The sequence below is a fragment of the Tubulanus polymorphus genome, chromosome 6 (genome assembly GCF_964204645.1).
Source record: "Tubulanus polymorphus chromosome 6, tnTubPoly1.2, whole genome shotgun sequence".
NCBI classification, from domain to species: Eukaryota; Metazoa; Nemertea; class Palaeonemertea; order Tubulaniformes; family Tubulanidae; genus Tubulanus; species Tubulanus polymorphus.
In genome coordinates this window covers 22,623,047-22,648,064 of record NC_134030.1, presented here as the reverse complement: position 1 = coordinate 22,648,064, position 25,018 = coordinate 22,623,047, and the positions used below count along the sequence as shown (strand labels likewise).

At 40.1% G+C, this 25,018-nt stretch overlaps 1 protein-coding gene across 1 annotated transcript in view; it reads right to left on the bottom strand.

Moving 5' to 3' along the window:
* LOC141907856 (dynein axonemal heavy chain 8-like) overlaps window positions 1–25,018 on the bottom strand; it is a 63,014-nt gene that overhangs the window by 23,807 nt on the left and 14,189 nt on the right. The window contains exons 20-57 of the mRNA XM_074797600.1: window positions 24,780–24,885; window positions 24,085–24,259; window positions 23,125–23,321; window positions 22,555–22,681; window positions 22,108–22,343; window positions 21,649–21,753; window positions 21,030–21,143; window positions 20,522–20,584; window positions 20,192–20,430; window positions 19,534–19,774; window positions 18,234–18,433; window positions 17,810–17,963; window positions 17,238–17,401; window positions 16,606–16,708; window positions 16,425–16,529; window positions 16,144–16,305; window positions 15,160–15,384; window positions 14,306–14,478; window positions 13,760–13,938; window positions 13,219–13,406; window positions 12,846–13,040; window positions 12,264–12,398; window positions 11,807–11,968; window positions 11,122–11,368; window positions 10,527–10,768; window positions 9,769–9,909; window positions 8,850–9,224; window positions 7,756–7,890; window positions 6,569–6,691; window positions 5,901–6,114; window positions 5,386–5,492; window positions 4,840–5,003; window positions 4,537–4,726; window positions 4,259–4,381; window positions 3,487–3,617; window positions 2,823–2,976; window positions 1,156–1,320; window positions 298–524 (exon numbers count right to left, since the gene is read on the bottom strand). Coding sequence (XP_074653701.1) covers window positions 298–524; window positions 1,156–1,320; window positions 2,823–2,976; window positions 3,487–3,617; window positions 4,259–4,381; window positions 4,537–4,726; window positions 4,840–5,003; window positions 5,386–5,492; window positions 5,901–6,114; window positions 6,569–6,691; window positions 7,756–7,890; window positions 8,850–9,224; window positions 9,769–9,909; window positions 10,527–10,768; window positions 11,122–11,368; window positions 11,807–11,968; window positions 12,264–12,398; window positions 12,846–13,040; window positions 13,219–13,406; window positions 13,760–13,938; window positions 14,306–14,478; window positions 15,160–15,384; window positions 16,144–16,305; window positions 16,425–16,529; window positions 16,606–16,708; window positions 17,238–17,401; window positions 17,810–17,963; window positions 18,234–18,433; window positions 19,534–19,774; window positions 20,192–20,430; window positions 20,522–20,584; window positions 21,030–21,143; window positions 21,649–21,753; window positions 22,108–22,343; window positions 22,555–22,681; window positions 23,125–23,321; window positions 24,085–24,259; window positions 24,780–24,885 — 6,486 coding nt within the window. The remainder of the gene's footprint in view (window positions 1–297; window positions 525–1,155; window positions 1,321–2,822; window positions 2,977–3,486; window positions 3,618–4,258; window positions 4,382–4,536; window positions 4,727–4,839; window positions 5,004–5,385; window positions 5,493–5,900; window positions 6,115–6,568; window positions 6,692–7,755; window positions 7,891–8,849; window positions 9,225–9,768; window positions 9,910–10,526; window positions 10,769–11,121; window positions 11,369–11,806; window positions 11,969–12,263; window positions 12,399–12,845; window positions 13,041–13,218; window positions 13,407–13,759; window positions 13,939–14,305; window positions 14,479–15,159; window positions 15,385–16,143; window positions 16,306–16,424; window positions 16,530–16,605; window positions 16,709–17,237; window positions 17,402–17,809; window positions 17,964–18,233; window positions 18,434–19,533; window positions 19,775–20,191; window positions 20,431–20,521; window positions 20,585–21,029; window positions 21,144–21,648; window positions 21,754–22,107; window positions 22,344–22,554; window positions 22,682–23,124; window positions 23,322–24,084; window positions 24,260–24,779; window positions 24,886–25,018) is intronic.

Genomic DNA, 25,018 nt, shown 5'->3' with positions numbered 1-25,018 from the left:
AGGGCTCAGTTTTATTGACTGGTACTAACTTCAACTCGGGGGTTAACTCAATTGAAAATGAATTAAGTTAGCCCCCCCCCCCCCGGGTTAAAGGTAATACCAGTCTATAAAACCGAGCCCTGGGGCCGGTTGCATAGCCATGGCTTAGACTTAAGACCAGTCTAAGACCAACTTAGTTCTATAGCCTATCTAACTACTTAAGAACAGTCTTAAGATTTAAGACCACTTTTGGACTGAAGTCACGACTGTGAAACTGCCCCCTGGTTTTCCAGGTCAGTGGCCCTCTAAAGTACGAACCTCTGGAAGTATTCAGTACAGGTAAGCGCTACTCCGTCGTGTACCTCGCCCATCAGTTGAACTAACTGGTTTTTAGTGTGTTCCGTACAGGCGATATTGAAACTAGCCAGGAAGTGATTAGACACGGCTATCAGAGCGTCTTTAGGCCATCGACTGAACCAGTCCATCGTGCAGCCCGATATCAAACCGGGGAATTTCAGAGCTCGATTGCGAAACTTTTCACCGACCTGAAGAAAACAGAATCATTGACTCATACATATACAGAGTTAATGAGGGGGAGACAGGGAGAGGCGAAGAGGTGAGATAAGTAGGGAAAGAGTGAGGTGAGGAAGAGGTCACGAAAAGATGGATACATTAGACCAGGTATAGAAATCAGGAGATCGAGTGGCGCCACTTTCCGCTCATTTACAAATTCCCGCTGAGTGAATCGGAGAAATTTCTAGGTTTTAAATGTCTACAAGTGATTCATTTTTCATTGAATCACATATTGATAAAGAAGCATGTGGTTAATAGCATTATCCAAATTCCCAGGGACCAGTTGCACAGTCATGGCTTAGACTTGAGACCAGTCTAAGACCAACTCAGTTCTATAACCAATTTAACAACTTAAGACCGATCTTAAGATTTGAGACCACTTTTTGACTTAAGTCACGACTGTGCAACTGGCCCTCAATTTTACAGATTTCTTTTGCAAAATTCCCAAGTTTTCCAGGCTTTTGCATTTTCCAGGTTTTTGGTAAAATTCGTCAAATTCTCTTGAGTTTTTCCCGATTTCATTCAAGATTTTTCAGAAGATTTAGAGAGGTTAGGGAGGAGAGGTGTCGAGGTGAGGAAGAGGTAAGAAAGAGCTGCTCTTACCGGTGAGAAACACAATACGACGTGCAGATTATTTCTCGATCGAGATATGAAGTAATCGTAGAGGTTTTCCTGCGTCGGCGGTCGACGCGGAAACTCTTTTTTCATGACCCCGATCAATTCTTGCGTAATCTCGTCCAATTCATCGCGAGCGAATAAATTAGATACCTAGAAATAAATCAAATACAATATAGCTGCAAAGCAGCGATAACAGGTTTTCTGACAGCCAATATTTGATTTTAGGAAATAAATAGATCATTTTCTGTTTTAATCATTGACCTTTATATCAATGAAACAATGACTCATCTATTATTCAAGTATTCGAGGAACTCTTACCTCACCGGAACTGAGGATATTATTCAGGTATTCGAGGAACTCTAACCTCACCGGAACTGAGGATATTATTCAGGTATTCGAGGAACTCTTACCTCACCGGAACTGAGGATATTATTCAGGTATTCGAGGAACTCTTACCTCACCGGAACTGAGGATATTATTCAGGTATTCGAGGAACTCTTACCTCACCGGAACTGAGGATATTATTCAGGTATTCGAGGAACTCTTACCTCACCGGAACTGAGGATATTATTCAGGTATTCGAGGAACTCTTACCTCACCGGAACTGAAGATATTATTCAGGTATTCGAGGAACTCTTACCTCACCGGAACTGAGGATATTATTCAGGTATTCGAGGAACTCTTGCCTCACCGGAACTGAGGATATTATTCAGGTATTCGAGTAACTCTTACCTCACCGGAACTGAGGATATTATTCAGGTATTCGAGGAACTCTTACCTCACCGGAACTGAGGATATTATTCAGGTATTCGAGGAACTCTTACCTCACCGGAACTGAGGATATTATTCAGGTATTCGAGGAACTCTTACCTCACCGGAACTGAGGATATTATTCAGGTATTCGAGGAACTCTTACCTCACCGGAACTGAAGATATTATTCAGGTATTCGAGGAACTCTTACCTCACCGGAACTGAAGATATTATTCAGGTATTCGAGGAACTCTTACCTCACCGGAACTGAGGATATTATTCAGGTATTCGAGTAACTCTTACCTCACCGGAACTGAGGATATTATTCAGGTATTCGACGAACTCTTACCTCACCGGAACTGAGGATATTATTCAGGTATTCGAGGAACTCTTACCTCACCGGAACTGAGGATATTATTCAGGTATTCGAGGAACTCTTACCTCACCGGAACTGAGGATATTATTCAGGTATTCGAGGAACTCTTACCTCACCGGAACTGAGGATATTATTCAGGTATTCGAGGAACTCTTACCTCACCGGAACTGAGGATATTATTCAGGTATTCGAGGAACTCTTACCTCACCGGAACTGAGGATATTATTCAGGTATTCGAGGAACTCTTACCTCACCGGAACTGAGGATATTATTCAGGTATTCGAGGAACTCTTACCTCACCGGAACTGAGGATATTATTCAGGTATTCGAGGAACTCTTACCTCACCGGAACTGAGGATATTATTCAGGTATTCGAGGAACTCTTACCTCACCGGAACTGAGGATATTATTCAGGTATTCGAGGAACTCTTACCTCACCGGAACTGAGGATATTATTCAGGTATTCGAGGAACTCTTACCTCACCGGAACTGAGGATATTATTCAGGTATTCGAGGAACTCTTACCTCACCGGAACTGAGGATATTATTCAGGTATTCGAGGAAGGCTTCGTCCTTGATTTCGTTGTCGGTGAATATGAACGTGATACCGCGACCTTCACCCCCGGCCGTACGATACAAATACTTCAAATCATCCATCAGATTAGAAACATTATACGACCTGAAAACAGACAAGCGACTCATGACTCCGGAGTCAATATCATTGCATTTATCATCAATTGACTTCCATGACAATTTTGACATAGATCTAGTCGCTCCAATTTGTGGAGATAGCTATTTGGTTGAAGTACTTACCACTAGGGGGCATTCCGTACACAGCTGGCTATAGACTTGAACTACAGCGACGTGCTAAGTGTTTACAGAGAAATAGATGTTCAAAACGGAAGAGGGAGAAGGGAGCAGCAGCAACGAGGGAGTGGGTGGGAATGGAAGAGGGAGAAGGGAGCAGCAGCAAGGAGGGACAAGAGTGGATGGAAGATGGAGAAGGGGAGAGATAGGGCAGGGCAGGCAAGTTATTTGAGCGGAGGAAAGTTAAGAGAACGTTGTAAAGAATTTGAAAATGAATTTGTTTGAAAAATGTGCAAATAAAAAAATATGAAAAACATAAGATTAGTAATAAGTTTCACGATGAACAGTTTTAAAGAGAATGAACAGTTATTCCTGAGTGTACCTTGTTAACGTGATCTGGAATATTTTATATCCAGCGATGAACGATGCTAGTCTGGTTAGCGATTGTTTACCGGATCCACCGACGCCGACTAACAGAGCGTTACCTCGCGGCGTTCGTATTATACGAGATATCTACAAATATATACATCTTATCATTGAGGCAGCCAGCAGACGACAGAGCGTTACCTCGCGGTGTTCGTATTATACGAGATATCTACTAATATATACATCTTATCATTGGGGCAGCCAGCAGACAAGTAGCAGCAGGGCGTGGTTGATCAAAAGTTCATTCAAGCGAACTTGCAAAAACGAATGCCATCATCGTGACTAATGAAATTGTATTGCAATCAAACAGTTTGCTTAATCTAATCAGTTCATTTTAATCATTTATCTTATCAGTTTTGTGCACCAGATTTTTGGAGGCAGCCAAAGTTAGTGTCTAAACGATCAAATCTTTAGTAGGTAATTTGATGATGTCACAAAAAGAGGATAGAAGCAGCAGCCATCCTTAATTGAACAGTCTGCTTAGTTAAGCAATCAAGTTATCTTATGACATCATAGGGGGATTTATGGAGGCGGACATCTTTTATAGAGGCGTCTATCACTAGTAGACAATTTGATGATGTCATAGGGAGATTTATGGAGGCAGACATCATTTCTGCTAGCGCTTATTTCATAGATCAACAAGGTTCTGGAAGGTTATACGGATGAAATGAATGATGTCATAAGTCGAACTAGACGGAGGCGGCCATTTTGTTTTAAATGTTTCTTACTTTAACGAGGTGAACCATGGCGTCCTTGAAGAATACGAGATCCATGTGAGCTCCGCGCACCGTTTCATTGTACATCATCATAAACATCTTTAATCGTTCTTTCAACGACTCGAAATCAGGTATCTATAATTAAATAAATTCACCAATCTATAATTAAATAAATTCACCAATCTATAATTAAATAAATTCACCAATCTATAATTAAATAAATTCACCAATCTATAGTCAAATTAACAATGAACTCAACCACAGTTTGCTGTGATGATGTTGAGACGAACCTGCTCGTATATTTTCGGCGCGTCGAGGTCGGCGTCCTCCGGTTCGTCACCGGTCGGTTCCGGAGCGTCTCGGAGGAAATCGACGAAGTACGGCTCGTCGGGAATGATCGCGGAGACGTCGTCGCCGATCTCTTTACAAACACGTACGACCGCTTCCTGAAACCATTTCTTATCTTCCGGATTCGTAAACCTACAAATCATTTTTAGAAAATCTTTAAGCGGTATAGATTCAACTGAGGGTCAATGTGAATTAATTCGTGCAAAAAAATCTCTTCAAAATGCCCTCGAAAGACTAAGAATTACCTGTCAGCTATGACCCTGGTCGCCTCGTGACGCCACAAACCGAGTAACACACTAGATTCATCGCATTCCGGTCCGGCTATGTGTAACATTCCTTCCCAAATACGAGACAAATCTCTCAGATTGAAAATATAGTGGAACTTCGCAGGAGTCGGTAACATCTTCACCTGATTCAAAATAAACAATAAACACCGTCTGAAACTTGACTCGTAAGTATGAGAGCTCCACAGTTCTGCACTCAGTTCCACAATTTGTAGCAATTAACTTTGACTCTAGAAATAACTAAACTAGTAGTTAAACTTACGATGTTTATCAAATTTTGAAGTTAAATCCTTAGCAAGAACTATCGAACTAGATTTTTGTTGCCGAGATATAGGTCGACATTTCTGGAGCCGATTCTCGAGTTAACAGTTAAAATGTGATTGTTGTTAGGATTAGGAATAAACTAATCGTTACTTCAGAGTTCGGATTCAACTCTGTGATTTGGTGAACTCGCTGCAGATATTCAAACTGTAATTCTGAAACGTTGTACGGCGACCGGACACTGACCTTAGTTTGTTGCCACAGTATTCTAGTAGCCGGTACTAGCAGTTGAGCGAGTTCACAAACTACCGAATTGAAGCGAGTGTCGCAGAAATATCCGCCACCGATAACACCTACAAATAAAGACACAATAAACACCTACAAAGATAGGCACAATAAAACAATGATTGATATATCAGGGGCGTTGGAAGCATTTTTTGATTGTCGCGGCCAGCTGCCGATTTTTGACAGGTTCGAATATGTTGCCGTGGCGAATTTACTTCAATTTTGTCAAAAATGTGATATTCAAAGAAAAGAGAAACGCTATTCAGTAAATTATTGCCGTGGCAGTCATCCCTGCAGTTCCAACTCCTCTCGGACCGGTTCCATAGTCATGGCTTAGACTTAACACCAATTTAAGACCATCTTAGTTCTATAGCCAATCTAACAACTCAAGACCAGTCTTAATTAAGACTATTTTTGGACTTAAGTCTCAACTGAGGAACCAGCCCCTGTTCTATAAACTGGGGTGTGATACGTACCGAATATTTTATCGATGGAGTTGTTTGAAGGTAGCGTACAGTTGAATATAGAGAATTGACGTTTAAGTCGTTGCGGTATATCGTTCCGTCCACCGCCCGGTTGTATCATCGCTGCTATAAACTGTATATCAGCTATATGTGTAAAATCACCCGGTTTCTCCAGGTTATACATTCCGCTCATCTCCATCATCTGACGCGTGATTTCATTCGTTACCTTCAATACAACCAGCAATACATTCAAATCAATTCTTAACAGATGCAGGACATGATTTTGTGGATCCAAAACTGTGCAACTGTGTTCAGAAATGTGAAACTGGGTCCAAAACAGTTGATCTGTATCCAGAACTGTGGCGCTGGGTCCAGCAAATGTGGAACTGGATCCAGAACTGTGACCAAAACTGTGGAACTGGATGCAAGACTGTTGATCTAGATCCAGAAATTACTGTGGAACTCGGTCCTGAACAGCGGAAATAGATGCAGAACTGTTGATCTGGATCCAGAACTATGGAACTGTGACCAGAACTGTGTAACTTGATCCAGTAACTGTGGAACTGAGTCCAGTAACTGTGTAACTTGATCCAGTAACTGTGGAACTGAGTCCAGTAACTGTGGAACTGAGTCCAGTAACTGTGGAACTGAGTCCAGCACCAGCGTGTTGTGACACGTACCTGATCACCCCATTCGTTAATAATCGGCATGTTGATATCATCTACGAATACAGTCATACGTCGTCCACCGGGGGGGCCGTACGTGCTTCCCATTCGTTTATCTACGTAACTCTCTATCGTTCGCTGATAAAACACAAAATAATTCACTATCGATTCATAGAAAATACCGTACGCGTTTTATTTCAAGGATACAGGCTTCAGTTGCTCGAAAGTTGGTTATCAAAGTATGCAGGGATTTTATATTATCTTTACAACACGGACTCAGAGTGTTTCATCAATGGTTATAATGAGGACAACATCAGTATTCCTGATGATGACTATTAGGATAAAGTCGAAACGTTGAATAAACTACACTAGCTCAAGGAAACATTTCAGACTCTTTTTATTCTTAGTGTGCAGGGATTTTATATTATCTTTACAACACGGACTCAGAGTGTTTCATCAATGGTTATAATGAGGACAACATCAGTATTCCTGATGATGACTATTAGGATAAAGTCGAAACGTTGAATAAACTACACTAGCTCAAGGAAACATTTCAGACTCTTTTTATTCTTAGTGTGCAGGGATTTTATATTATCTTTACAACACGGACTCAGAGTGTTTCATCAATGGTTATAATGACGACAACATCAGTATTCCTAAAGATGACTATTAGGATAAAGTCGAAACGTTGAATAAACTACACTAGCTCAAGGAAACATTTCAGACTCTTTTTATTCTTAGTGTGCAGGGATTTTATATTATCTTTACAACACGGACTCAGAGTGTTTCATCAATGGTTATAATGAGAACAACATCAGTATTCCTGAAGATGACTATTGGGATATAGTCGAAACGTTGAATAAACTACACTAGCTCAAGGAATACATTATTCCTGAAGATGACTATTAGGATAAAGTCGAAACGCTGAATAAACTACACTAGCTCAAGGAATACAGTATTCCTGAAGATGACTATTGGGATATAGTCGAAACGTTGAATAAACTACACTAGCCCAAGGAAACATTTCAGACTCTTTTTATTCTTGGTGCGCGGGGATTTTATATTATCTTTACAACACGGTGTTTAACCAATGGTTATAATGTTGCTGTGGTATCCTGTTATTCTGGGATCAGTTGCTCAAAGGTTGGTACAAGTCGACCAGTTTCATCAACCGAGCCACTGGTACTGAGATTAAAACGTACCTGGAACATTATCGGAAGTGTCGCCGATGAGAAATTAAAACTTTTACTCAGATGTAAATCGGGATCGTAGTTCGACATGTAACCTTTAATCATCACCGTTTTAGCTGTTCCTTGTTCACCAATCAGTAACACCGCCTGTTCAAATATTCAAATATACAACCAATCAGTAACACCGCCCGTTCAAATATTCAAATATACAACCAATCAGTAACACCGCATGTTCAAATATTCAAATATACAACCAATCAGTAACACTGCCCGTTCAAATATTCAAATATACAACCAATCAGTAACACCGCATGTTCAAATATTCAAATATACAACCAATCAGTAACACCACCCGTTCAAATATTCAAATATACAACCAATCAGTAACACCGCCTGTTCAAATATTCAAATATACAACCAATCAGTAACACCGCATGTTCAAATATTCAAATATACAACCAATCAGTAACACCGCCCGTTCAAATATACAACCAATCAGTAACACCGCCTGTTCAAATATTCAAATATACAACCAATCAGCAGGCACAGAGGTCAATCAATCAACAAGCTGATTTTTAATGCCAACAGAAAAGGGCAGTTTTCCAATGGATCCTTTTCTATCTATAGTATAGTATCCTCTATTGATTCTGAACTGCTCAGTTCAGGGGGGGGGGGATTATAGTCAACAAATGTTTTAAGATTTCTAATCAGCCTCTTTTGAATATTATGTAATCTTTGATTTCTAACATTCTGCATGTATATACTAATACTATACGATCTTAACAAATCAAATCTGAAAACCTCCGATACTTATCAGCGTGGCGCAACTTTCTGCCATGAGATTACACAAAATGGGTCAATTTGTTTTCGATTGAAATAGATCAGTGGTGTTGGAAGTGCAGCGACTGCAGCTGCGAAAGCCGTGGCAATAATTTACTGATTGACGTTTTTTAAGAAATTAAGTAAATTCGCCGCGGCAATATTAAGAACCTGTCCAAAATCGGCATTTGGCAGCGGTAATCAAAAATTACTTGCAACGCGCCTGTAGATTCGTTTTCGAATCATAGATTATTACAATCGGGTAATAAATGGGTGCGAATGTTTACCTTGTTCTGTTTAGCGATCGTATCCATGAGGAAATTCGTTCTTACATTGTCGACGTTCGGCACGAGAATACCGGAGAACTCGGGAACGCTATCGCTCGGATACAGATACTCGTCGACGCGTTCTCGCCAGTGTTGCCACGTTCCCGTCTCGGATACGACGTATTCGAATATCGTTTCGCCGTCCTGTACGCGCGGCAGATTCAAACGACTGTCGTGTTCGACGAGGAACCGTTCCATACGAGCGCGATCGTCCAGTTCCATCAACGCTCCCAGACTCCACATCAACGCGAATATAAACAGTTTCTCCAACCAGTCTTTAGACAGCGAGCCTTTATCGTCTTTACTCGGTATTAAACCCTCCAACAGATCGCACGCCTTAAAATACAAAACACAACCACATGAGAATTATATTTCAGTCACCAGTTCAGATCTACTCGGTCAAAATTTGACTGTAATTTCAAATAGATATCAGGGGCCCGGATTAGACTTAAGAGCAATTGAAGACCATTTTAGTTCTATAACCAATCTAACAACTTAAGACCAGTCTTAGTTCATTTTAGTTCTATAGCCAATCTAACAACTTAAGACCAGTCTTAGTTCATTTTAGTTCTATAACCAATCTAACAACTTAAGACCAGTCTTAGAATTTAAGACCATTTTTTGACTTAAGTCTCAACTGAGGAACCAGCCCCTGGGGCCAGTTTAAGTGTCTTGACTTAAGTCCAAAAGTGGTCTTAAATCTTAAGACTGGTCTTAAGTTGTTAGATTGGCTATAGAACTAAGTTGGTCTTAGACTGGTCTTAAGTCTAAGTCATGACTATGCAACCGGCCCCTGAAGACTTGATATAGATAGCAGCAGTGAAATATCAGTTTAAACAGATGTTCAATATTGTGGCTCTCACAGGGTTCTGTAGGTTACCTGTTTGATTTGATTACACTGTAACACATCCATCTTCGGATTCAGATTCACCAAACAGAACGTGTACAAATCATTGAACACTTGATCGAATAGATTCAGTAGAATATCGCTTTCTGCTGCGCTTCTATAATTCAACCAACCCTACAATCAATACATTAACAATTTCACTACTTGGAAGTCTGGAACTCATTATTACTAAATCATCATTATCAAACGAGAGCCTAGAAAATGATTCACACTTTTCTACTCTCTGCGTTTGTTATAGTTGATGTCCAACAGCCCACTAGCGACACCTGGTGGAGGATCGACTTGATACAAGTGGAATCCTCTATTGCAACCACAGAGTATTTACCTGACATCACTGTTTATAGTAGTTTTTCCCAAAAGTGAGAGTAATTTGACATCATAGCCAGTACTTACTTGAATTGAAAATGCTGATATTTTTGGCAGCTCTCAAAAAGAGAAGAAACTACTCTCAAATAGCAGTCACAGGCAGGGCCCAGTTTCACAAAAAAGTTAACTGAAATTTTAGGTGTACCGTAAGTCGGGCGTAGGTCGTCCTTGCGATCGTCGCGTTGCGCAACAAGGGGGGCATAAGTCGGTTGCGACGCGATTGTCAGTGACTGTGCGCGACTAGTTGCTCCCAGTCGCAAGAGCGCGTAGGTCGGTTGAGACGGTCGCGTCGCAGAAAGTGGAACATGTGCGACGGCCTTGCAACCTACGGCCAGCTTAAGATGAAGTGAATGGTGTATTATTACCTGTAGAATTGGTCTCCAGTCTAACGCCGAACTGCTCATATAAACCATACCGTTACGAGACACAGTCGCCGGCGACGCGTTATCAATATTGTGTACCTCGAATACGACTTTAGATAACGGAGCCATCGGTATTCGATCGCCGTTCGCTAACGTCAACGTTTTATTGTCGTCGAGAACAGAGTTTAGATTCTCGATCCAGATGGCGTCGACCGGTCCGTCTAAAACTATCCAGATGTGTTCACCTTTAAATTAGAAATAATAAATCATCGATCTCATCCAGTTCTTCCTCCGGCAAACACACCCATTCCAATTCAAACTATTTCAAATGTAGTACAGTTAAAAAACATTGTTCCTACAGTTATATATGACTGGTTTTCTGAAAGTATTTCATGGCTGATTTTTCTGGAAACAGCAATTTTCGTAAAAAGTGATCAAACCATGTTATAACAGCAATGTCAATATTTTACCAGTGATTGATGATTCATGAAAGAGATTTTCAAGACCATTAAATTACATTTAAGACAGGTGGTATTAAGAAACTTGAAGTGGCCCTCCCCTCCCCCTGCATGAGTCCGCAGTCATGAGAAATACGAACCTTTCTTCGATTTCAGAGTTCTCCTCCAGAGCGTTGAGAATATACCGTCGGTCCAGTCGTTGGTCGCGACGTCTAAACGACCGAACATCTGCGGAGCTGTGATCGCTTTCGGGTTCATTCTCATCTCTTTATGCGGCGCTCCGCAATCGGTCATCGATTTCATCAACACGTTTATACAACAGGTTTTACCGGCGCCGCTCGGACCTAGAGTCATCATTCCGTGACGTACACGCTGTGTCTCAAATAACTACAACAATCAAATCAATCAATCAATCAATCAAACAATCAATCAAACAGTCAGCCAATCAATCAATCAAACAGTCAGCCAATCAATCAATCAAGCAATCAACTTCACCACAACTGTAGAACTAGGTGCAAATATAAGTATTTGCACCTAGTTCTACAGTTGTGGTGAAGTTGATTGATTGATTGTTTGATTTGAGAAGGTTTTAAAGGGAGAATCCAGCAAGATCTGAACGTTTGGCGAGATTTCGTCAAAGCAAAGTTGAGCGGCTGAGAGGAACATTTCTAGAATTTTCAAGTCTTAAGCAACTTTTTAAGACGAAGTTGTATAATTTTTGATACGCTTTAAGCCCCTTTAATTAATCGTTATAGCTCAGCAAGAATTTTAGTGGAGGTTGGAGAACGAATTCACACCAAGATATTAGATGAGGAACTAACGTACCTGAACTAGTTTCAGATTCCACGGTGGATGATTAACGAGGTTCGCCGCTTGTACTTGCGTTTCGATCGCGACCTGTAGATCTTCGTAGGTGGCGTTGTCCAACACGATACCCGGGAATAAATCGCTGATTAAACTGAGGAACAACGGTTCATCTTCATCGACCTACAATCAAACCGATCTTTTAAAACACAAAACCTACCGTATTCAGAAAATTCAGTTATAATCTAACCCAATAGACTTTGAACTCTTAAATCAACTTGATCTCTTCATTAATCCAGTTTGGCATAAATCAATTTAGAGCTAATCAATTTTTGGTGAAAAACCGTAAAACCAATCTAAGAGTCGAGGTTGAGCTGGCCTGAACCGGCTGATTTCAAAATGCACACGCAACAACTGCCTCTTTCGTTTTGAAAAACATGACAAAATTTGTAAATGAAATAATTCTGGGAATACTTACGAGTTTTGACAGATTCATATCTCGTAGAACTCTCATGACAATCGTCGATTCGGTCTCTTGAGGTCGCGCTCGCTTCTGAGCTCCTAGCGTTCTTAATACTGATAGAATATTCCTCAAACCGAAATCGTAATGAACCTACAATTATACCGGAAATAAAAACACTCATTAATATAATTCAGACCCATACACCGAACTCGGAATACAAGAGAATCCATTGATTCTCGTTCGGTAAACATTGATTCTATCATTTATCTCATTGAATCAATGGTAGCACATCATGAATCAATGGTAAGCAAACCAGAATGGTTAATTTTACTCTTAAAGGCAATAGTTGACGATCCAGAACTGCCAGATCTCAGAAGCAATATAGATAGACCCACTATTTGAGAGGACAGAGCAGAATGCCTCTTATTGTCCATGCCTGGCTGACAAAATATCTTAAATTTTCCTACTAAAGCCTACTGAAGATCAGAGGCAAACACCCAGTCTTCTGTAGATCAGAGACAAGCGTAGAGTCTACTGTAGATCAGAGACAAGCCCACAGTCTACTGTAGATCAGTCTCTCCTCACTGATGTACATACCTGTTTTGAAAGCTGCTCCTCGCACAGTTTGTAAAGCGTATAGAATTTCTGCGCGAGTAAAATGTTCTCCTGGAAACCGCAACTGGCGAGTTTTACCCTCATAATAATCTGTCGGTCGGGAACCATCATAGCTACCGTACGGAACTGTACTTTCAGATTCTCAGGTAACTCCTGACGACCGGCATAGCCCGGGTTCTGCAATATTTCAAAATATAATTATTTCAGACAAGTGTCAAAACAGCATGAAAATAAATCACTTTCACAAATCCAGGACCATCGGTTTATTGGGTATACGTGAGGGGAGAGTCTTAAAATCACTTTCTATGAAATCTGGCTATGAGGGGGAGGGCAGGAAGGGGTGTTGTGAACTGACCATTGTAAGGAAGATTCCGAACTCGGGGTTCATCGACACCATATCTCCGTCGGAAAACAGAAATTCCTTCTTGCGTTCTTTCTTCGACGACAGGACGATGTAAATCTGTTGTGCAGCTACTGATAGTACGGGTAGTTCAATACGATTAAACTCATCAAAACAGCCCCATGAACCTGACTGAGCTAGACCTACAAAATAACATATACATCATCAGTACATTTACAAAACATTCATTTTTAATCGAGCTGACACAAAGAACAACAATTAGTGGTCAAAATTTGACTCCTCAGTTTAAACGGATTTCGACTCTGTACCAACAATTTAATAGTAAAACTGTGGAAATGGCTCTAGAACTGCTGTGGTATCGGGTCCAGAACTGTGGAACTGAGCCCTGGATCTCAGGAGTTGTAAATTTCTGATAAAAGCCCTTAAGCAAACTATTTTCCCGTCTCTACAAGTTCATCTGCAATGTTTCAACTGACTGGAATCAGAACCACTTCTACAGTTCGGTTGTTATCTTTGAACCAGGTTGATGACTAACCTTTATAAATTCTGCCGAGACCGCGGAAATCCATCTGATCGGAACAGTTGAAAACGACCACGTATTTACCGAGAGCTTTACCCATATCTTTAGTGGTTTCGGTTTTACCGGTACCGGCTGGCCCGGCCGGCGCTCCTCCCATAGACATACCTAACGCTTGAGCTAATGTTATATAACACCTGAAACATCGGAAGTTAATCATTTAGGGCCTATGTCCATTTTTGGCTTCAGAGTCCATCTAAGTCACCTGGGGCCGGTTGCACAGTCGTGACTTAATTAAGTGGTCTTAATTCTTTAGACTGGTCTTAAGTTGTTAGATTGTCTATAGAACTAAGTTGGTCTTAGACTTGTCTTAAGTCTAAGCCATGACTATACAACCGGCCCCTGATATTCATAAATTTATAGTTGAAAAGAGGAATTCCCTGTGGTATTTTCAAGGTTTAATACCTAATCGTAAACTGGCAGAGTTTCTAATGAAAATCTCTAAATTTTAAACATTTCTATCTTAACGCGTATAAAATTCATATATTCATAGTTGAAACAGACCTATCCGTGAGCGGTGTAATGACCAGACGATCGGTGCATCCTAGGAATTCATTCTGATAACTGAAATCGACGTCAGTAATGGATACAATACACTGATCGGTGTCTTCTTTAAAATAGAATCGCGCTTGTTTCAACCATTCGAAATCCAGCGGCGTTTTTATATGCATTCGAGTCTACAAAGTATAAACACATCTGTCGTTAACGTCTTTAACATTTCGTGGTTCAAAATATTCAGTTACAAATTAATCTGAAAGGGCACAATTTCATCATTAATTCAAGGAAGGTTTATTTTTACTTGAAAGACAAGGCAGGAGGACTGACACGGTTAAATCATCGTTTAGATAAGTCGCCACATTACTGAAGTTGTCTCTTCTTTCAATCCCAATTTGAAATCATTTTACCACATAAGTGTAAGTCATCATTTGGATGATAAGTCATCAATAGAACGATCATATACAAATTACAGAGAATTTACCAAGTTTGGTTGTACGAAAATTTACAGTTTTTGATATCCTTGTAATTGGCTCACATTATATTCATTTGATTCTTCCAGACATTTTTCAGGCCAAGGTACAAAACCAAAAAGGTCACTGATTACATTCTTGACCGAGGATCACATTTCTGAATTTGATTCGGAATCATTCATTGAAAATGACGAGAACCCACTTCCACAGTTCTGAGTTAAGATTTAACTCCGAGTTAACTCATCGAAAATAACTAACTTGAACTCGGAGTTAACTCTAACTCGCAACTGTGAAACTGGATCCTGATTCTAACTCAAGAGTTGACTCTTAACTCATAACTGTGGAACCAGGTCCCGGGCAGCTCTGAAATAAAAAACATCAATTGTTTACCAGATCGTCGAAGATATCCCTCTGATGAACGTGAATCGTGACGAGAGTCTCGTATTTGATTCGTTCTACTTTCGTTAAATCGTGCGTCGTTTGTTCGATGAGTTTATTCAACAGATCGAGGAATCGTTGATTCGTCACTTGCATGATTTTCTTGTCGTGTCTCGCGTTGCTTAACGCTTCCTCGGCGTCGCGCGTCCATAACATCTGAATTCCCAGTAATCCGACCTGAAAAACATCACACAACGCCTCGGTTTTCAGTCGATTCGTCTGAGAAATTGTTAAACTGAAAATTTCAAATAAGATAAGGCTGGACCAGATTCAATCTTATTAAAATGTCTCATTGATTTAGACAAGTTTTATTCCGCCCATTTTAGGATGAGAAATTTCAGAATCTAGTAGCCCAGCACCCAGCTCAACAGTTCTGCCACCCAGTTCCACAGTTCCACTCTCAATCCACAGGTCTGTATCCAGTTCCACAGTTCTGTATCCAGTTCCACAGTTCTGTATCTAGTTCCACAGTTCCACTCTCAATCCACAGTTCTGTATCCAGTTCCACAGTTCTGGACCCAGTTCCACAGTTCTGTATCCAGTTCCACAGTTCTGTATCTAGTTCTCCACAGTTCTGTCACCCAGTTCCACAGTTCTGTCACCCAGTTCCACGGTTCTGTATCTAGTTCTCCACAGTTCTGTCACCCAGTTCCACAGTTCTGTCACCCAGTTCCACAGTTCTGTCACCCAGTTCCACGGTTCTGATTTCAAATTTGAACCAACTACTGTTTGAGCCAGAACTGAGGGACTAAGTCCAGAACAGTGGAACCGAGTCTAGAACATTGGAGTCTGGGAACACTGTGCAACTGGATCCACAACTGTGCAACTGGATGAAGAACTGTAGAACCAAACCACAACTGTGAAACTGGATGAAGAACTGTGAAACTGGATCCTGAACGAAGATCGGGAGTCGGTGGGTTATAACGACGTACGTACCTGTGCGGCGAAATCGTTAAGAAAGCTGAGTAACTGGAATCCTGGGTCGTTAATGATTCCGAAAGCCTGTCTGATAACAGCGTGAAGTGATTTCTGTTGTTGCATCAGTAATTCACCTAACCACAATTCTACATTGCCTTTAGCGATCACCTCCACTTCCAACTGAAACAATTCAAAAAAATAACCAATAAAATGTATCTGAGATTTTTCTCAAAGTCGAATCGCACATACCAGTAACTCTAAATTTAAACTTTTTTTTTAATACAATTTCACAAATTTACCGGTATTTTTTCGCCCTCTCTGGAAACGACGGACAGGATTCGATCGTAGTCTTTCACGTGGAATTCGACTTCGTTCACGTTTTCAAACACGCCCAACAAATGAGACTGAAATCAGAAACCGTAAAACATCTCAAATCTGTTTTTAAAATTCGAGGCGAGAGTCGACGGCGGCGTTGAATACCTGTATGGTGTGAGAGTCGCTGGCCTGGCCGAGGATTTCCAGCAAAGCCGGATCGGAAATGAAGAAAAATCGCGGGAAAATCAATCGTTTGCCTTCTAGATATCTACAGAACAAATCATCATTTATTTATTAGAAGTGTAATACTAAGCATACATCGACAAAGCAACTGGAGACAACTAGTTGCTAGTGAGCGAGTACCCATCTAATGAAAACCAGCAACTGCGTGGCTCATGTCAGTCGCTAGGTCCATAGCGTGTACATCCAGCAACTGAGATGCGTTATCTAGCAAATATTCTCAGGGCATCTCAAGTCACGTGACTCATTGCTTTGTTTTAGTCAGTTGCAACCGTGTGTTGTTGATTGTGGAGCGCTCACATCGACGGATATGACAGTAACTGAGTACAACTAGTTGCTCAAAAGTAGAACATGAGCAACTGGCTGGAACTGGAGACAGATGAACGCTAACCAATCGTAAGCTAGCTCACACTGATTGTATCCAGCCAGTTGCTCTCATGCGCCGAAAACTGCCAGGCAACTAGTTGTCTCCAATCGCAGTGTCAATGTAGGCTAGGCTTAAAACATTGAGGCCCTGATTTCGACGACATGAAGAGAGTTAATCGATATACACGTACCCTGTAAGTGATTTCTGACACACCTCTAACTGTTCGAGTAAATGAGGCAGTAATTGACCGAGGGTCTCGTCGCCGACGCAGCACTGTACAACGTTAGTTGTTTCGTGAGCTCGAGTCATTATCTTCACCCACGACTTGTCGATATTCTGAAACCTCTTCGCTTCCTACAAAATATCGTACGAGGATTTTACCACCGGAGGATGACATCAAATTCTATCAGCATCAACGGATAAAATCACTATTTCGCAATTAGATTAAATCATAGGGGATTTTATAGGGAGACATCTTTTCTAGAATTGCCTATACATGTATAGATCGCATCACAGAAACAATTTGATGATGTCATAGGGTGATTGATGGCATCTTTAATCAAAGCGTCTATAGATCAAAACCTTAGTGGGCAATTATTTTGATAATGATGTCATATAGGAATTGATGGTCGCAGCCATCTTTTCTGGAAAGGTCTATAGATTTATGACGTTGATCTATTTTGTGCTCTCAGTCTAGTTGCCCGATGAAGCGGACAATTGGATGACATCATTGGGGGAATGAATCTAGAACGTGATGGATACCTTCGGTAATTGTTTAGCGATATCTCCGCCGACGAACACGGCCTCGAGGTAAACCCACAGGTTCTGAACGACCATCCAGTTCTCGATGATATCCGACGTGTTCGACAGTTTCTGAACCCATTCTTGAATCGTTTTCTTAAACGGTGCGTTGTACCTGAACGAGCGACATTTTATCAACATTATTCATCCATTCATTTCAGAAAGCAACAAATAGTTTCTAAAGATGAGGCTATTTCTTTTGATCTATGAATGAGCGGATAGATCTATGGGCAAGAGGACTAGGGTACGAATGAGCCTATAGATTTCTGGGCTAGAGGACTAGGGTATGAATGAGCGGATAGATCTAAGGTGTAGAGGACTAGGTGCCGATAGATCTAAGGTGTAGAGGACTAGGTGCCGATAGATCTGGGTAAGATTTGATTACCTGTTACTGAGTAGTGATCCGAGCACCATTAAACTATCCTCCATCAACGCGACCACTTCCTGCGTATCACTCCCTTTCAGTAATAATTCACCTCGTGCTTTAAACTGAGAGAACGTCAGAGTTTGTCCGTTCCACTCGGCGATTACTTGTTTTAGTTTCGCTTCGATGTCTTTCTCTTTCACGGCCGAGATACAAACATCCTACAAATATAAATACCCGCCACACGACCGGTGCTATCGGTAAATATTTCATCCTCATGTCCATCAGTTATCAATGGAGTTATATAACACTTTTCATATTTCTGTTCAAATTAATCAGTAATCAACAGTAAGACCCTCAGTAACATCTTTCATATTTCTGTTCAAATTAATCAGTAATCAACAGTAAGACCCTCAGTAACATGTTTCATATTTCTGTTCAAATTAATCAGTAATCAACAGTAAGACCCTCAGTGACATCTTTCATATTTCTGTTCAAATTAATCAGTAATCAACAGTAAGACCCTCAGTAACATCTTTCATATTTCTGTTCAAATTAATCAGTAATCAACAGTAAGAGACCCTCAGTAACATCTTTCACATTTCTGTTCAAATTATTCAATAATCAACAGTAAGACCCTCAGTGACATCTTTCATATTTCTGTTCAAATTAATCAGTAATCAACAGTAAGACCCTCAATAACATCTTTCATATTTCTGTTCAAATTAATCAGTAATCAACAGTAAGACCCTCAGTAACATCTTTCATATTTCTGTTCAAATTAATCAGTAATCAACAGTAAGACCCTCAGTAACATCTTTCATATTTCTGTTCAAATTAATCAGTAATCAACAGTAAGACCCTCAGTGACATCTTTCATATTTCTGTTCAAATTAATCAGTAATCAACAGTAAAACCCTCAGTAACATGTTTCATATTCCTGTTCAAATTAATCAGTAATCAATGGAGGGAAGATATTTATCAGTTAAGACCCTTAAATCAACCAGTATTCAAAGGGAAGAGAACCTTAGATTAATCACTTATAATGGGGGGGGAACAAGACTCGTATAAACTAGGAATTCACAATAGTGTTGACAGGATTTCTCAATTAGAGACAGGAGCAGGTCACAGTCGATTACGTGGTGCGATTTGGTGGTGCGTACTGAGGCAGCAGAACATATCCCATGCATCATCTCCTGGCTGTTGTTCTGACTGTTGTCGGGATGGAGTTTCAGAACTCCTCAGTCAATGCTAATTAGAGACAGGAGCAGATAACTCCTCATAGTCAAATAAAAGCTATAAACAGAATGAGTGATTTTACCTCGATATCTTCTTTATGTTTTAACAGTGGAGCCTCCATGATGTTCCTCAGCGTGAAATTCTCCGATTCGAAGTCGAACGTGTGACCGGTGAGGTTCGCGATACGGTCCCAGTGTCGATCCATCATCGCTTTATTAGCCATCAGTTCTAACAGCGGACAACTCTCGTTGAAATCGTCAATCTTTTTCTTCAGTTCCAGGAACGCCTGCCAGTCTTTTAATCCTTTCGGTAGTTTACGACATCTACGTAACAAATCAACTTTACAATGAACATTACTTTTGTCAAAACATTCATATTTTACTCAAAACCTCAATTTACCAGTAGAAATATGAAATCTTAATTGACACAAATCACTGTAAATTGTAAGTTCAGGGTTTAGACGCTCAAAAGTTGGTTTTTAAGTTGAGATACTGGTGGACGAATAAATTAAGAAATTTAGTAAATAAATCAACTTGGCACATTCCCGTGCCTAACGACTGAAGTTTTCTTTCAAATCATCAAAAATCGAGTAGGCATGGAAACAATTGTTGGAGTTTATTTCTTTAAGAAAATGGTGTATGTTTTCTTTGTTTTATGCAATTTCAATTGTCCACCAGATATACCCCTGACCATGATCAACTAACTGCACATTCAGCCGTCGATCTCATTGTCATACTGACCGATTTTGAAAGTCTAGAAGTTCGTTGTTGATTTTCTCGATGTCGACTTCGGTCCAGAGAATGTCGAAGTATCCGCTGATGCTGTCCATCACGGCGTTGTACAATCCGTACAGCTTCTGCAGCAGGTTCAACTCTTTCTTCGTACGCTGCAGGTCCGGGTATTCCGTGACGCTCAATCCGAACAATTCCTCGCCCGCCGAATACGTGTTAAACTTCCTCCACAGATCATCGAATTTATTCTGACGCGAAAAAAATTTATCAGAGTCATCCGAAAATACGCGACAAATTTCATAATTCACGTTTTTCCTAAAAATATGAATAATTCAATACCTGGAAGGCGTTCAGTCGATCGCTGGCTTCTTGAGGAGCAATTCCATCAACCATCGGCCCGACCTGATATAAATAGAATAATCAAACATAACCAAATTACAATTTACAGATCAGAAATTCATCTTGTAACAGAAAATGTTCAGTTGCTCAAATATTTGCTAAAATAGCATCAGGGCCCAGTTTCACAAAAGAGTTTAACTCAAATTTTTGGTGTAATTGCCATTGGTTACTTCATGTTTTCAATGAGGACAACAATTCAAACTTAACCGTTTTAGGCTTAAACTTTTTCGTCCACAGACTGTTTGTTGTGAGTTAAGATTTAACTCATTGAAAATGAACTGATTTTAACTCAGAGTTAACTCATTGAAAATGAACTGATTTTAACTCCGAGTTAACTCATTGAAAATGAACTGATTTTAACTCAGAACTGTGGAACTTGGCCATGGAATTCCGACCGGGATGACTCTTGAGTCATATAGAACGACCGCGGAGTCGTCGTCAAACTTACCGTGTCGTAGTCACCCATAAACGAACCGACGTCTTGATGAAACACTTCGACCGATGTTAACAATTCTTCTTTGAAATGAGGTTGAATTCGCACCAATTCATCTTGTACAGTTCCCTACAACAACAACAACAACTATATCTCATCAACATCGCATCACGGGGTTCTTCAATTCTCGTTAAATATAACCCATTTTCAAATCTTATTTTCAGGGGAATTTTTTGGCATGATTCTTCTAGTTTTTCTTGCATGCTACATCGATATAAACAGTTACCGATCATAATTTGGACGAATTCAAATAAAATTGTCAGGGGTCGAATTCTTTTCATACATGATAAACTAAGAAATTTTTTGCATGGTTCTTCAAGATGTTTCCAGCATTGTACATTGATAGAAGCAGTTACCGATCACAGTTTGGACGAATTCAAATAAAATTTCTGAAACTCCAACACAGCTTGTGCATGAATTCTCAACTCTATGGCATAAAAAGGAGATTATATCTCGAGACACTGCTCTTGAATTCATCACATTTTTTACACAATTTCTGTTTACACTGATTGCTGCTGTTATACCCTATAAACGTCGATCAGCCGGGGTAGATGTTTGAGTTTGATATACGTACGGCGCTGGAGAGCAATCGTTGGAACGAGTATCTGAGCGAGTCGACACGATCCGTTTCCTCTTTAGACACGTTCACCTGGAACTTCTGTAACATCGCGTACGTCTCCTATAAACACGAACAGAGACCCGGTTAATACTAAAACAGGGCACATACGGGCGGGTAACCATAAAACAGGGATAGTCAGTTAACAGGAACATGGAGTTAACCCAACTATAGGGATACAGTTAACAGTACATCAGATACTAACAGTTACCAATAGCAAGGGCACAGTCAGTTAAACCTTACAACCTTACAGGGCTACCAACATCTGAAAAGTGCTATCAGTAACAAATTGAATTTTTTTCACTAAGATTTCATTGAATTATGAAAGAAAATGTTCAAATTAATCAGTAATTAAGAATAAGACGATTTGAAGAAAGGAGATTTGAACAACAGAGTACGGCGAGGTGGTTACTGTACCTCAATCGGTCCGAGATTCATATCGATGCGTATTTGATTCTGTCTGATATCCTCTAACGCGGCCATCGCCAGACGCACGTCCTCCAGATCTTTAATCGGGTGCGCTAGTTTACGCAGGTAGTCGTCGATGAACTCCGATATGTCGTCCATTTTAGTTTTATATTGTAAATTCAGGTGGCGCCCGAACAGTATCTCCCACGCTCGCGCCTCCACGCTCAACGCTGTCTTCAACGGCTCTGCGCGGAAATAATTTCCAAATTAGAAATCAGCCATCTTCAATTTATAATTAGCATAATTTTGCTTACAAAAAATTCAACGTGGCTTTTGTGTATTGGACATTAATTACAGTTCAAAAAGCTCCTGTAAGATTCACAGGCTCCAACGCATTCAAGAGAAAGTCAGAAAATCAGGAATTACCGGCACATATCCCTGTCAAACCTCACTTACCAGTGTATAATTCGATAGCTCCGACGACCTGTTTGGCTCTGATTTCATCGATTTCACGTTGGATCGCGTCGTAGCGGAGAATTTCAGCTCGGAATTCCGATAAAACCGGGTCGGTCGATACAAACTCCTATATATCATAACACATTCATCACCAAATTACTTCAAAATATGAAAGAATTTGAAACACTCTAAAGATCAGGGTCCAGTTACAGTTCAATTGTGGTTCTAAATGTGGTTCTAAATCTAAGTCTAGTCTAAAATTGTTAGATTGGCTACAGAACTAAGATGATTTTAACTGGTCTCAAGTTGATAGATTGGTTATAGAATCAAAGTGAGTTTAGACTGGTCTTAAATTGTTAGATTGGCTACAGAACTAAGATGATTTTAACTGGTCTCAAGTTGATAGATTGGTTGTAGAACCAAAGTGAGCTTAGACTGGTCTTAAATTGTTAGATTGGCTATGGAACCAAAATCAGCTTAGACTATTCTTAAATCCCATAAATCTAAGCTTTAGCTGCAGCTGGTTGCCAGAACTACAGAGCAATGCGAGAACGAAAGCTAAATAATTACCATGACTATTTTCTCTCTGTCCTCGTCCCAGAGGAAGTGATAAGTATGGAACTGAGTGAGGGCGTTAGCGATGTGTTCACGGAATGAGTTACAAGCCGAACTCAACATCAACGTGTTTTTAGATACATCTTTGTGATCGGCGATGCTCTTGTAGTAGTTCAACAGCTGTTGAGGTGGAATCGGTATCATGTATTCATCTAGATGAAATATAAACCACCAACGCCACGCATTCAATAGTCGGCCCGGTTTCATAGACTGAGTATCTAAGTTATCCTGAAATCCTCAATCTGGAATCAGTTCCACAGTTTTGAGTTAGATTTGACTCAAGAGTTAACTCATTGAAAATGAACGCTTGAACTCACAACTGTGGAACCGGACCCAGGGTGACAACCACCATAGTAACAATTAGAAACCATGTTTATAACTGACGAATTTCAAAATGTTCCCAGGGACTATTTTTCTTCCACATCTATGAAACCCAGCCCAGGTTCATAACTAACTATCCCATTTTGATAATAACAATGTTAACTCTCAGGGCTGAAAACCTCCCTGCAGGGGTCAGATTGACGGGCGTGGAAACCAGTAACTATTTGAACCGTTTTTATAAGAACATTTCATTGAAATTATGGAATTAATCAGTAATTAATGTAAGACCCTCAGTATAAACAGTTAATCAGTTATCAATGGACATTACACCTGATGTAACATCTTTCATATAAATCAGTAATCAAGGGGTAACCCCCTGAATAAGGCATTATTTTGTTGAAAACTTTGGAAAGTGTAATTTCTAGTCAAAAGGACACAATTTTATCAGAATTAAATCTGAAAATGGCATTTCTGAAGGGTACAATTTAGCCAAAAAAAAACCGAGAGAATTTGCTAAGACCGTTAGATCTGGCCCGTGTATTGCGCTTGTATCTCCGCACAGCCCCCTAGCGATAGAATAATGAACTAACTGACCGTCGTGATGGGTTTCGAAGTGGTGCGTTTTTTTCTGTAACAGATCGAGTTGTTGTTGGTCGGGTTTACGGAAACGCTCCTGACCCCATTGACAGATACCGCGACTGACTTCCAACACGCACTGCGACACAAGGTTCAACGCGTGCTGGATCTCATCCAGATTCGGCTGCATCACCTTCAAATTAATAACAAATCTGTTAACAATTGTAACCTGCTTATCGAAGATATTGACAGTGTCAGGGGTTATGTTTGACTCGACAATTAGCTTTCAACTAGCTGTTCAAACTGTAAGAGTCTAATTGAACTTGTGGAACAAAGTTGAAATACATGTATTCTGACATTTGATGAATTTTCAACTCATTCAAAAATCAAATGAAGGCAAATTTAGTGAACAATTAATCTGCAGTATTTCCAACTGGTTCCCTACTAGAAGTCAGTGTTAAGTTTGAGAGAAATGAATTTAAATTGAAGTCCTTTATAACACTGGTTTTGGGAAAAACAACGAAAAACATAATATTATTACGAATAGGATTTCTATTGAATTGAGTTTGATTTGGTTTAAGTTCTCAGGAAAATGACAGAGTAGTGTTATGAAAAAGGATAGCAGCGTTTTAAACAGATTTAGAGTGTATTTCCATTCCGATGGTTTCACAGAGTGTTGTGTAAGAGGGGTTTATAAAGGGTTTCATACGTACGACATTAGGAATAGATAGAGTGATGGACGCTATGAAGAACGGACTGACCGATCGGTTATCGGAATCATCATCAAACATCGTAGCATTCGTCGGCCCTCGCACCGGACTACAACACAATCATATTATACAATGTCAATTCATTTACTATGATCATGTCATAGGGGGATTTATGGAGACAGACATCTTTTCTAGAAGTAGATCAAATCGCTAGTTAACAATTTGATGATGTCATAGGGAGA